General features: G+C 41.9%; 1 protein-coding gene across 1 annotated transcript in view; it reads left to right on the top strand.

The window, feature by feature from the left end:
• Positions 1-479: 479 nt before the first annotated feature.
• Positions 480-12,939, top strand: part of PPP1R9A (protein phosphatase 1 regulatory subunit 9A) — a 350,686-nt gene continuing 338,226 nt past the window's right edge. Inside the window, 2 exon segments of the mRNA XM_070369831.1 lie at positions 480-630; positions 2,843-4,453. Coding sequence (XP_070225932.1) covers positions 3,059-4,453 — 1,395 coding nt within the window. The 5' untranslated portion in view covers positions 480-630; positions 2,843-3,058.

Here is a 12,939-nt window from a genome sequence, read left to right as displayed (position 1 = left end):
GTTTCTACTCCATTTTTTTTTTTTTTTTTGAGGACTGGTTTAAAGGTCTTTATTGACAGTCATGATAGATTTTATATTTTGCAGGAAGGCTGTAACACTTCCTGTATTTTTGATGGGGAAAGGAGAGGGTACTGAGCATTTATAAAAGGGGTGGGGGGTTGGGCGGGGGAGTCTGAAAAACTGTTTCCTGACGAGAAAGCCAGAAGAGTTCCTCCTCTCTCTCTTTTTAGCAGTGGCGCCTTAAGGTCAAGGTGGGTGTTAGGTGAAGCTCAGCGGCCTAAGTGGCGGCCATTCTGGATCTGGGCCTAGGGATTGGCCTTGCAGGCCAGGAGCGTGGCCCAGGGTTTTAGATGCCCTGGGGTCATGGAGTTAACTGCAGACTCTGTGGGATGGGGCCCCAAGAACCCAGTTCTCGCGGCTCCAAGACCCGAGCCGAAGGGCAGGCCGTGCCCCAAGCCCGAGGGGCTCTGCGCCCACGGCGCGGGGCTGGGGGCGGGGTGGGGCGGCCTCGCCTCGGGCCGGTGCTTTTCGCCCTCCGTTGGCCGCCAGAGGCTCCCTCTCTCCCTCTCCTGGGATTTTGCTGCCGGGCTCCCTCTCTCTGCGGCCCTAGAGTTAATCCCATCAGCCGAGGTGAGGCACCTGTTACCCCGGGCCTTCCTCACCCCCGCGGCCTCTCCCCCATTCCACCTCGGCTCCGCGGCCGGCCAAACGGCCCGGCGCGGGCGGTCGCACGTGGGCGAGGCCCCTGCCCCGGCCGGGACCCCAGCCCCAGGCCGGCCCGAGGGTGCGAGCGCCTCGGGGCCCGGGCCGCCGCCCGCCCGCAATGGCGTTGGGCAGTGCAGCGCGCCTCCCCGGGCCGCCCTCCGCGGGCCGGGCGCGCGTGGGGGCCGCGGCGCGAGTGGAAGCGGCCGCCGCAGCCACCCTCCGCGCTGCGCCGTGAGGAGCGGGTGGAGGGGCGGCGAGCGGGCCGGCGCCGAGCCGAGTTGCGGCCACCGCGGGGCGGGGGGCGCCTCGGAGGAGGGGGTGGGAGCCACGGCCGCCTGACCCTCCCCGCCGGCGGCGGCTCCGGCTCGGGTAAGGGGGAGGCTGTGCGCGGGGCGAGGAGTTGGGGAGGGTGGAGATGAGGAGGAAAAAAATCGGGATGTACAAAGGCTGAGTTGCAGGCTGAGGGTGGGGGTGGGTTGCGGTTGGGGAGCGATAGGTTGAGGATCAGAGGCATTATCAGTGGGATCTATTGTCTCCTGGCACTCTGGGACGAAAAACAAAGGGATTTATTAGCATTACCCTGTAATTTTTTCCTTTTTTTTTTTTTTTTTTAAATGTGGCTGGGGAGCTCGGCTTTTCCCGAGCCACGCCGGCATCCGCCTGGCAGCCGCCGGGAGCCGCAGCCAATATGTTAGGACTTCAGGTGCTTCTTGGCACAAAGCTAGTCCGCGACCTCCTACCATAGCGCTTGGCGTCACCTGCTCTCCCGGCCCTGCCCCTGCCCGGGGGCCGAGGGATTGCGTCCCGAACCAGGCTTGGGAATCGGCTGCCTCTCAAGTTGGTGTTATTTATGTTTGTCTTTTGTGAGGGCAGGTTTTGAATCCCTCGGCGGCCCCATCGCCCCCGCCCCCGCCTCTTCGGGGTTTGGAATTGGTGGGGGCGGGAGTGGGGTGTGAGGGTGGGGGTGGGGGGGGGGAGAGTGTGAAGTCTGAAACAAATGTCAGGGTAGAAGGAGATTGTCGATGCCTGACAGAAAAACAGGCACCACACTCTGAAGCCTTTCTTGTTTGTCTGCATGGGCCATGCATGCGTGCTGGGCCAGGAGCCGAGTTTGGTTGGAGACAGTTTCAATGAAAGTGTGTGCTTCCTCATCTGATGGAGCGTGCGGGTGATAGGGCTCGGCCTAATATTAAAAAAACAAAACAAAACCAAAACAAAATGAAAAATCTTTAGAGCTACAGTGTCTGCTCCACAGCGGATCTTGAAGTATTTGCTTGCTGGCATATTGATGTAAAATCCAGCTGTGGGCTTGAGGAAACCGGCCAGCATGCATTGCGTTGTATTCTGAGCTTGTAGTAAGTTAGGGGCAAGTGTAATAAACAAATCAGGGCTGTGAAAAGAGGTTTCATGGTCTGTTTACCTTCTGATCGTCACGTTTTCATACATTGATTCCCATGATATTGTATATCCCACTCTATAATTAATAATTCACTCTTAGGAAACTTCCAAATATTTGATATGGTTCTGAACTTAGAGTGAAACTTACTGCCATTTAAGAACGTTATTATGCTTGTTTTGGTCTGAAATTCCACTAGGGTTGCTTTGGGGATGATATAGGTGAGAATATTGGACCAGAAAGAATGGAATAAACCACTGTAGGCATGTTTTGGAGTTTGTAAACATAGATTCTGAACTTTTAATTATGCTTGTGCAGAAAGAATAAGTTCTACCCGATGTAGGGAATCTCAAGTAAATATCATTTTTCTGGATAGTTTGATGATTTCTTAAAGATCTGGGGACTGCTGGTTTCTTTTAAGGTCATTCACAAAACCAACCAAAACTGGGGCTAAAGTATTGCTTTCAAGTGTACTTATGTGTCACGTGTGTGTGTGTATGATTTTGGTGTGTGTGTGATTTTGGTGTGTGTGGGGGTCCTCAAGTTATGTTTGAAACAGTTTTGTTACCCAAGATTGATCAGAGTTATAACTTTTAAATTCTTGGCTTTAAAGTTTCCAGTTCAAAAAGTAATTTCTTAGTTGACATGTGGCTAAGCCACTTTGAAAAATGTATTAATAGTTGACTAAGCATAAATTCAAATAAGTAAATGAATTCAGAAATTCATTCTTTTCTGTTACAGATGAACCTGTAGTCTTGCTTTGAAAAAGCCATTTTGTGTAACTCTTGACTGAATAATTTCCTAATACACCTGTTGGGAGGATCACTGACACAGTATGCCATTTGAGAGGTACTTTTTCTTGACCAGATACTGGTGATTAGAGAAGAGAGGTGTTTTGTTTTTTTGGTTTTTTTACCTGATCATTATGAACATTGGCTTTTCACCCCTGAAGTAAAAATGTTGAAAACCGAGTCTTCAGGTGAACGTACCACGCTCAGAAGTGCCTCTCCTCACAGGAATGCATATAGAACTGAGTTCCAGGCATTGAAAAGTACCTTTGACAAACCCAAGTCAGATGGGGAACAAAAAACAAAAGAAGGTGAGGGCTCCCAGCAGAGCAGGGGGAGGAAGTATGGCTCCAATGTCAACAGAATTAAAAACCTATTTATGCAGATGGGTATGGAACCCAGTGAGAATGCCGCAGTCATGGCCAGAACAAGGGGCAGAGGTGGACCTTCATCCCCGCAGAGGCGAATGAAGCCCAGAGAATTTCTGGAAAAAACAGATGGCTCGGTTGTTAAGTTGGAGTCCTCTGTTTCAGAACGAATTAGTAGATTTGACACAATGTACGATGGCCCTTCATATTCTAAGTTCACAGAAACTCGCAAGATGTTTGAGAGAAGTGTGCATGAGTCAGGACAAAACAACCGCTATTCCCCAAAGAAGGAGAAAGCTGGAGGGAGTGAACCTCAGGATGAATGGGGTGGTTCCAAGTCCAACCGAGGCAGTACTGATTCCCTGGACAGTCTTAGCTCCCGGACCGAGGCTGTCTCCCCAACTGTGAGTCAACTGAGTGCAGTATTTGAGAACACCGATTCCCCCAGTGCCATCATTTCCGAGAAGGCTGAGAACAACGAATACTCAGTGACTGGGCATTATCCCCTCAATTTACCATCTGTTACCGTTACAAATCTTGACACCTTTGGGCACCTTAAGGATTCTAATTCTTGGTCTCCTCCAAGCAAGCACAGTGACGATGCAGAGGATGCTCAGAAGCGTAACACAAGCCCAGGACTAGAGGTGGCTTCGAAAAGTACCTCTCTAGCTTCTGTGCCCAGTGAAGAGGCGCAGCAGAGCAAGGCAGCTGAGGACCCCGCATCTAACCGGGAGGCTCCCGGCAGAACTGACAGAGACACCCCTGAAGAACCTGGTGGTGAAAGCGAGGCAGTGCCAGAGCCTGAAATCCCTTCACCACAGAACGAACCTTCAGAAGACGCAGAAGCTCGTTTGGTGGAGAGTGAGGCAGCAATGCAACAGAGGAGAGAACTTGCAGGTGGTGATTTCACCTCTGCTGAGGTATCTAGGTTCACCTGTGAAAAGGAAGTATTTGAAGAGCCGCATCATTTTGGGAGCTCCCATGTTTACATGCACAGTGACTATAATGTGTATAGGGTGAGATCCAGGTATAATTCAGACTGGGGAGAGACAGGTACTGAACAGGAGGAGCAGGAAGATAGTGATGAAAACAATTACTGTCAGCCTGATGTGGAATGCTCAGAGATCGCTGGATTGCCAGAAGAAGAAGACATCCCGGCAAACAGGAAAATTAAGTTTAGTAGTGCTCCAATTAAGGTAAGTATATTTTCTTAGTTTGTTTTTGGAGTTGTTTTTTTTTCCCCCCCTAAGTTTTTTTCTTCGTATTTGGGCCTAACTGTATGTAGACTAGGACTGACAGCTGTAAAAACTACCAGGTTGTTGATGCACACATGTTGTCTGATGATTTTAAGAGTTGGGAGTTTTGAGAGCTATTTCTTGATGTGCTTTATAGTTGTGTAAACAGCAATATTGAAGTTGAAGAAGTTTGGGGATTGTGAGATACATACCAGTGGACTGGAGTATGAATAATATGAACCCTGAAAACCAGGAGTGTTAGTTTGAAGGAGAATTACTTCTTTAACTAGTTTTACTTGAAATTATCCATAAATAAGAAAATTATCTAAATGTAAAGCCTGTAGGATTTGAGGTATCATGTACAAAGGGAGAGTTATGATAACCTTGAAATAATATTCTTTATTTACTTGCTTAAAAAATCTGAGTTATTATCCCTTACTGAAGTTTAAGTGGATTGTGAGGAATGCTGGAACTTTTTTTTTCTACTGCTTCTTGGTAGTGAATGTTTGATTTGTGGAAATATGTTAGCGGACTTAACTACTTAAATTGGAAAGCTATGACTCTAAATAGCTTTGCGTTCAGAATTTGTTATATGGCTTTAAAATGGAATTGTTTGAAAGGATGTTAAATTGATTTGCTGTTCATGGATTTATTTTTACCTCTTAAAAACTGGATAAATGCCAATTGAATTCAGATGCTCTATTCTAATGACTTCACTTAGTTAACATTTGGAATAGAAGAACAGCACAAAAAAAAAAAAATACATCCGCAGCAGGTGGTGAAACATTATTAGCTGATAGGGGCAGTGGGGCAGGAGGTGTTTGGTTGAGTATCAGCATCTCTTGGAGTGCTTTTTCAAAGTGTCCTTGCCCATCAGCTGAGTCCCAAGGTACTGGCATGCCCTCTTAGGGGAATCTGGAGGGCTGTGGTGGCAGAGTTTGTAGTTTGCAACCACTTTCTAGGGACTTTTAGCTCACACAGTGTGTGTAGATGATAGATTTGGAATTAGATATGTCATTTTCTTAAATATTCCCCTCAATATCTAAAGCCACTGTCTCTTGTTATTTCCATCTTGTAAAACTATCATAGAAGGCTGCAAGATATGTTATGTATATAACAAAGATAAATATGACCTTTCTGTAACTGTGAAATTCTTTCTTGAAATAAGCTAATAATCTGTGAAATTATTTACTGGTGTTAACAGGCAAACTTGCCTTTCAGTAGTGTAAAGCAAAGTTTTGGGTCAGAATGGGTCATGTCAAGTTAAACTATGTTTGAAATAACTTCTGGAGCTATGAGTCTCGTTTCTAAGGAAACTAGATTTCTTTGCTGCTCTTTTCCCACCTCCCTTTGTCAGTCTCTCCCCTACCCCCAAGTTGTAGGCACTCTCTTTAGAGGACCCTTTCCCTCAGGCCCGTCCAGCCAGCTCCTAAATTTCATTGCTCAAGTCCCCTTTGCAAGTGCTCTCATTTGAGCATCATCTTTCTACCCCTTAGGAAGAAAGCAACAAGATTAAATTGTTACACATCCAGCAAGGCAGGAATAACTGAAATGAACTCTTCAAGGAGTTTGTTAAAACCAGTGACCAACTCCCTAATGGGGAATAGCAGCTTATTAAAATTTATCAACCCAAGTGGAGCACCAGCCTTGAATTTGGGTCCTGTGCTGCACAAAACATAACTGCAGTTATTGGTTGAATGGATTTTAAAGGATTTATCATTGAAACTTGGATGTTCATATGTGAACAAACCAGGGTTTAGGGTAGGATATTTTGAAATTGAAGTCATTTTTTTCCTGCCATTGCTTATAACAATAAGCATTTTGCCTCTTAATTTTCACATTACAGACTGTATGTCACATAACAAGGAATGAAATAGAGTACATGCGTTTAATGCTTTCCATTAAGAACATGGATCAAGCATCAGATTTGTGAAAGACAAGGTGCTGTGTTTTAGTGGGCAGTTAACTGCACTAGTTGGAGTGGATTAAGTTTGCAAACAGAAGATCCATTCTTAGCCCTTTGTAATGAATAAGACAATTACTCTTTTCTTGTTCCCATTGTTTAACATGGAAGTGGATTCACTTGGAAATCTTGAGAGCTACTTTTTCACTTGTGGTGGTGATGATGGTAGTGTTTAGATTGTTTTCCAATTAAGATTTTTGCCTCAGAGAATGGTAATAGTGTTTATTGAATGCTTGTCAGATGTCTGCTCTCATGCTGTTAGCTGCAGAGGACACAAAAATCTATAAGGTTACTTCTTTCTCTGTGAGCTTGTGGACTCAGTTCTTAAGCACATGGCATTTAAAACCCATGAAACACAGTGTAAAAACCTGTGCTGAAGTGTCTGATGTCCTTTGAGTACTTTAACCGTTCATGGCTATACTAAATGTGTGGCGTGAACAGTATTCGATAGGGCATTTGGAAGGGAATACACTCAGCCATTCTCTATGGGTGTTTCCTTATTCTTTTTATAAATATTTCTTTATTGGAATGGGAAGTTATGTGCTTTCCAATATAAATCTTTTCCTTTGAAACATAAACACACATCCCTGTTTCAGAAGTAATAGCAAGCATATTCCTTACAGAAATGATCTTTAGAACTTTTACATTCTTTTCCCGATACTCTCATCTTATTCTTCACTAAACATTCTCAACACTTTTGGCCTCTTGTTTTAGAACTTGTTTATGACGTTTATGTGTGTGACAGTGTCCAGTTTCTATTTTAGTTCTTCTGTAGATGTTTTAAATTGATATTTCCCTAAGATGTCTTAATCTGGACCTAGAAAAAAATGTCAAAATAATAGCTAATCTTTCCTGTGTATGTATATCCTTGATATATAATTGTTGATGACTTTTAGAAATGGTCAGATTATTTCTTAATGGGTAGATTAATGTGCTTCATTGTGTCATGGAAAATTAGAATGAAATTAATAATAGAAAATATAAAATCCAACTTTGGAGTATGGAATGAGGGAGTGTTATGAAGATATGCTGATTTGATATATGGAATTATACCTTCGTTCTCAAGAATTTCTCAGAATCAAGGAATTGAATTAAATTTGTCTCAGATAAATCAAAGAAAGGGTGACATTAAAATTTTTTTTATTATTATTTCAGAACATTTATTGAGTCCTTACTATGTGTCAGGAACAGTGAAATACAGTAAATACATAAAATTACCAGAGCTGATGAAGTCAGGAACCGGTGGCCGGTGAGAAGTATACAGCTCATTAAGATCACTTCTTAGGTCATTCTGCTCAACTCTGTTCTTGGATAGTCCAAGTCGTCACTGCAGTCTTGTTAAGAAAGTCATGACCCTTTCTCTGTTTCTGGTAGTCGTAGGTCCTTTAGATTGGTGTTCTTGAAACATAATGTATCGGAAAAAGTGTATTTTTTTAATTCCCAGCAAGAAAAAGTGCTGGATTAGTGTTGAGATACATTATGCTGTACTTTTCTATGTGTTTTCTCAAGTTGCGTGGAGTTTTACAAAGCTGGAGTTGAACGAGAGTCACCAATAGCTGCAATGTTGCTCTAAGCCGTACATGATGGTTGTTGAAAATGGATTTCTTAGCATTCTCTCCCTTGTTCTGGGGCTGTGAGTTATTTTCAGGGGGGTACATGAGGGCTTTTATTCAGGATGCTGTTCTGAGCATCATTCTGACACCCAAATTTCTGTCTTTGTGCAGCTTTCTCCAACAGTCCCGCTCAGTGTTTCTAAACTTGAATTCACATTATCAATCACACAGGGACCTTTTGAAATGCATATTACTTTTCAGTAGATGTTTTGTAGGAAATTACCTTGATGCAGTAGTTAGCCTCTGAGTACACTACCAGCTGTCCCAGAGGTATGGAATAGACAGGCTCAGCCACCAAATTAAAATGCTTGAATCATACGATTTATCAAATCAGTTTAAAACACACAGCCAAAAGCAAGAGGAAAACCGTAGGGGGTGGTTAGGAGAGGGGCGGTAGGTTAACGACCTTAAGGAGACTGAAGAGATTGAAAGGAAGGACCTGAGTCCTTTCACTTTTTTGTACCTGAATCCTGGGTACACAAAATTCATGTGTCCTGTGTCTCTCACATCAGCCTTTCCCACTGATGATGTACATGCTTATGTGGACTAGAGTTGAGGAAGAACTCTGCATAGACCTGGGCATCTTACTTCCTGGGATACATACTTGCTGAATCGAAGAGAGTGGGGACAGGTACACTTAGATACAGGTGTAGGTTTACCAGTTTGCCTGCTGATGAGCCATGGGGGCTATTTGCGTTTCTTGGTGAGAGCACCTGAGGGTCCAGAATAGCCTCATACTGAACGTGCTTGCTGGAAGGCTGATACGGAATGGCATCGCTGTCAGTCCAGAGATGGCATGATAATGGCTTGGTCTTGCCATTCCTTTCTATTTTGGAATATCTTACAGGTTACTGATTTACCTAATTTTAACGTGTCTTGTGACTTTTCTCTTGGTCTTACAAGCTCTCATTACTGTGCTTAACTAAGTCACTGAGTGTTAGCTTACTACCATCAGTGATGATAACTTCTTATGAGTTTCATCCAATCCATTTATTTTCTTAACCTTTATAAACAGAATTTAATATTCCCAAGCAATACCACAAACTCTCACAATAGTAGGTCTGGGGTGAAATTTTGCATTTCTGACAAGCTCTCAGACTGGTGCCGATGCTGCGGATCACCAGACCATTATTTGGAATATGATTTTGAAGTATAATCTTCTGGCTTCTGAATGGGGCTTGTAACAAAATTTACTCTTTAGATGGGTATGCTGTAGCTGCTTGTATGGAAAAATATTCTTTGAAGCTGAAACAGGTGTAAACTTGTTTCTGGATGCCAAAGTGGATTATGATCTCTAAATTCATAAGGAGTTTGGGTCATTAAAAAGTCGTGTTTTCGACTCTGTGTGGTCTAAATTTTTAATTATAAAAGGACAGGAGGAGAAAGTTCTTGACAGACTCAGAAATTCCATTTCTTTCATTCTTTTGGAAGCCTAAATTTGAAAGCTTCTAGGGGGAGTAAAAGAATCATCATTTTGTATAGCTTGCTTATTTGGATAGCATTCAAACTGAGCTTCCTTTTAAAATTTGGTGTTTTATAAATTATGGTTTATGACCAGGCAAATATGTCAAATGTTTTAATGTTCTGTGTAAAATCAAATAATGAATAGTTACTGAATGACCCCTTTTCTAATACTGCATATGTGTATACTAATAGCTTTTCCCCTCCACTGAAATTTGGTCATTTAATATTTAAATGAGATTCTTTTCTACAGCAGCCTATTACAGATGTTTGCAGAAATTGATTTGTAGTAGAAAATTTTAAAGTTTCTTGCTTTTTGTATCATCAACAATGTTTTTTGTTCCCCTCTAAATTTCCTCACAAAGGATGCTCATTGTTGCAGTAATGAACTTTAAAGAGAAAAGGCTGAATTTGAGGGAAATAACTTTCTATTATGTCATCCATCCATTGTTTACTTTATTAACCTAGTCACATGCCTGTCAGCAGTAATTTGATTTGAATCTCTTCTCCATTAGATTTTTTTCTAACACCTTCTTCACCTAAGAAAGAAAAAAGACTTCAGAATTTCTATAGAAAAACAATTATATATACAGGATAAATTTTGTATAAACAAATCAACTGTTATGTTTAGTTCTGAATATCACTTCTTTGTTTTTGTGCTATTATCTAATTTACTTAATAATTTTTCTTAATTTCCAATGCTCTTCATTTTCAATCTTTCATTTTTGTTCTTTTGCTTCATTATGGTCTCCAGTGTTCATTTTGAATAGAAAAAAAAAAAGTAACTTTTCAAGTAATGCTTCACATTTTTTCTTTCTGGTCACTTTAAAAAATTACCCTTGTTCTAATCGCTTCATCTTGGTTTGTGACGTAGAAACTTAAAGATGAAAAATACTTAAGGGTAATCTAGTGTAATTTCCTCCTCACTTCAGTTAGCCCTTCAATAGCATATTGCTGACAGATGATCATTCAGCTTCTGCCTGAATAATTCCACTTATGGGGGGTTTATTATTTTGCAAGGCAAAAGGAAAGTTAGAAGGAGGGACGTGCTGTGTGCGTGTGTGCGTGTGTGTGTGTGTACGTGCTCATATATTTGCTTATTTTCATTTATCTTTAATTTGCAGTTTTTTATTGAGATCACATTTAAATAACATCAGATTCACCATATTCAAGTGTACAATTCAGTGGTTTTCAGTGTATTCACGATGTTGTGCAGCCAGCACTATTATCTAATTCTGGAATATTTCCACCACCCTAGAAAGAAACCCTGTGTCTGTTAGCAGTCGTTCCCAATTCCCTTTCTTCCCACATCCTTTGGCAAACACTAATCTACTTTCTGTCTCTATGGATTTGTGTCTTCTGGACATTTCATATAAATGGGATCAAGGGCGTGCTTTTTAAAGAGAATGTAGGAGATGCAGTGAGCATGTCTTGAGCTATGTTAAAATTTAGGATACCATGTGGGCAGCAGACTAGAGGAGGAAGGTCTAGAGGGTGAGGATAAAGGACTTTATGGATGGTGACATGTTCTCAAGATGAAGTGACAGGATATGGGGGCCACAAATGTTGCCTGCCTGTTAATGCAGTTTCATGGAGAGAAAGAAGACAGGAAGCTGAGATAACAGCAGGATCCAGAAAAGGATGAGGATATTTGTTAATTGAGGAAAAATAGTGGATGGGGCAAAGAGGATGGTCAGAATCACCGCCTAGCTTGGGACACTGCACTTTCTTCACGTAATCTGAAATTGCCATTGATGAAGCTAAGTGATTTCTTCAGCACAGGGCATCTTTAAAGGCACAGAAGCGCTGATGCCAATTTTCATCCTTGCTGCTGCTGCTGCTGCTAAGTTGCTTCAGTCGTGTCCGACTCTGTGCGACCCCATAGACGGCAGCCCACCAGCCCCACCGTCCCTGGGATTCTCCAGGCAAGAACACTGGAGTGGGTTGCCATTTCCTTCTCCAATGCATGAAAGTGAAAAGTGAGAGTGAAATCGCCCAGTTGTGTCCAACTCTTAGCCACCCCATGGACTGCAGCCTACCAGGCTCCTCCGTCCATGGGATTTTCCAGGCAAGAGTACTGGAGTGAGGTGCCATTGCCTTCTCCGAAGTTTCATCCTTACATTGGTCTTTTCTAGCACGAAGAGACTCTTGTCGTGTTCCCATGACCTGATTTATTTCCATCCTACTGCTCTTATGTTTTTGCTTGTATTATTCTTTTATGTTGATTGGAATTGTTCATGGATGAACTTCACTCTTTATTTTAAAACTTCTTCCCCTTCAGTATTTCAATATGGATTTTATATGCCATTCTGACTATTATCTCTATAAATTATATATGAAATAAGTCATTTTGGGCAGGCACTTAATTTATTGCACACTGTCAACTAAAGTATATTATACACATCACTTAAATATTACTAACTGATAATGAGAATAATACCAAACGTTTCTTTTTTTCTTTTTTTAAGCTAGTATGGTACACTTGATTTATCTGGCTGTGCTGGGTCTTCGTTGTCCAGGCTTTTCCCTAGTTGCAGCAAGTGGGGGCTACTCTTGTTCAGGTTCTCTTGTTGCAGAGCACAGGCTACTAGCGTGTGTCGGCTTCAGAAGTTGCCCACATGGGCTTAGTTGCTCTGAGTCATGTAGGATCTTCCTGGACCAGGGATCTAACTTGTGTCTCCTGCATTGGCAGGCAGATCCTTTACCACTAGGCCACCTGGGAAGCCCCCCAAACTTTCCTGATATTCTGTAAAGTTGGAGAAGTCTGCGTCTTGAAGCTTTGCTTTTCTTATGTGTAAGTGAGGCTGTCTTACTTGGAATTTTTCACTAGAATCTCTTCTCAGCTTTAACCTCTTGTTATCTTGTATTTTAAACATATTTGTACAGTATCATTGCCATAAATATTTGTGCTATTATTTCAAAGGGAAAAATTTGAACATCTTTATTGAAATGTCAAAATGAAGTTATGTTAAATTGCTCTTGAGAGCGTTATTTATACTATAGATTGTAAAAACTTTAAGATGATTAAAAGATTAAACCCAAGGGAGTACATTTTGATAGAGTCACTTTTAGAGCAACTCGACTTTTGAAAGTATGGCTTGAACTATATATTAGAACACCTTGCTGAGGAGTCTAAGAATAAAGAAAGAAATGTTTTGTAATATAGTTGCTGACATATTAATTGCTTTACTCACTTTTGTTCTGGAAATAGCTTCACAGCACAGTTCAACACGATTGAGATATTGATAATCTTCTGCATGATTCCCAGTTTTTTAGCCTAACTTGCTCTCTCTTTCTCATGTGCCAATCCTTACAAAAAGGACAATGAAAAGGCAGAGGGTAAAGATATTTGAAATTTTATATTTATTTAAGAATAAATATTCTTAAATAAATATTAAATAAATATTTAA

The sequence above is a fragment of the Bos mutus genome, chromosome 4 (genome assembly GCF_027580195.1).
Source record: "Bos mutus isolate GX-2022 chromosome 4, NWIPB_WYAK_1.1, whole genome shotgun sequence".
Taxonomy (NCBI): Eukaryota; Metazoa; Chordata; class Mammalia; order Artiodactyla; family Bovidae; genus Bos; species Bos mutus.
Note: the sequence above shows the minus strand (reverse complement) of the source record. Positions and strands in the feature narration are given on the sequence as shown.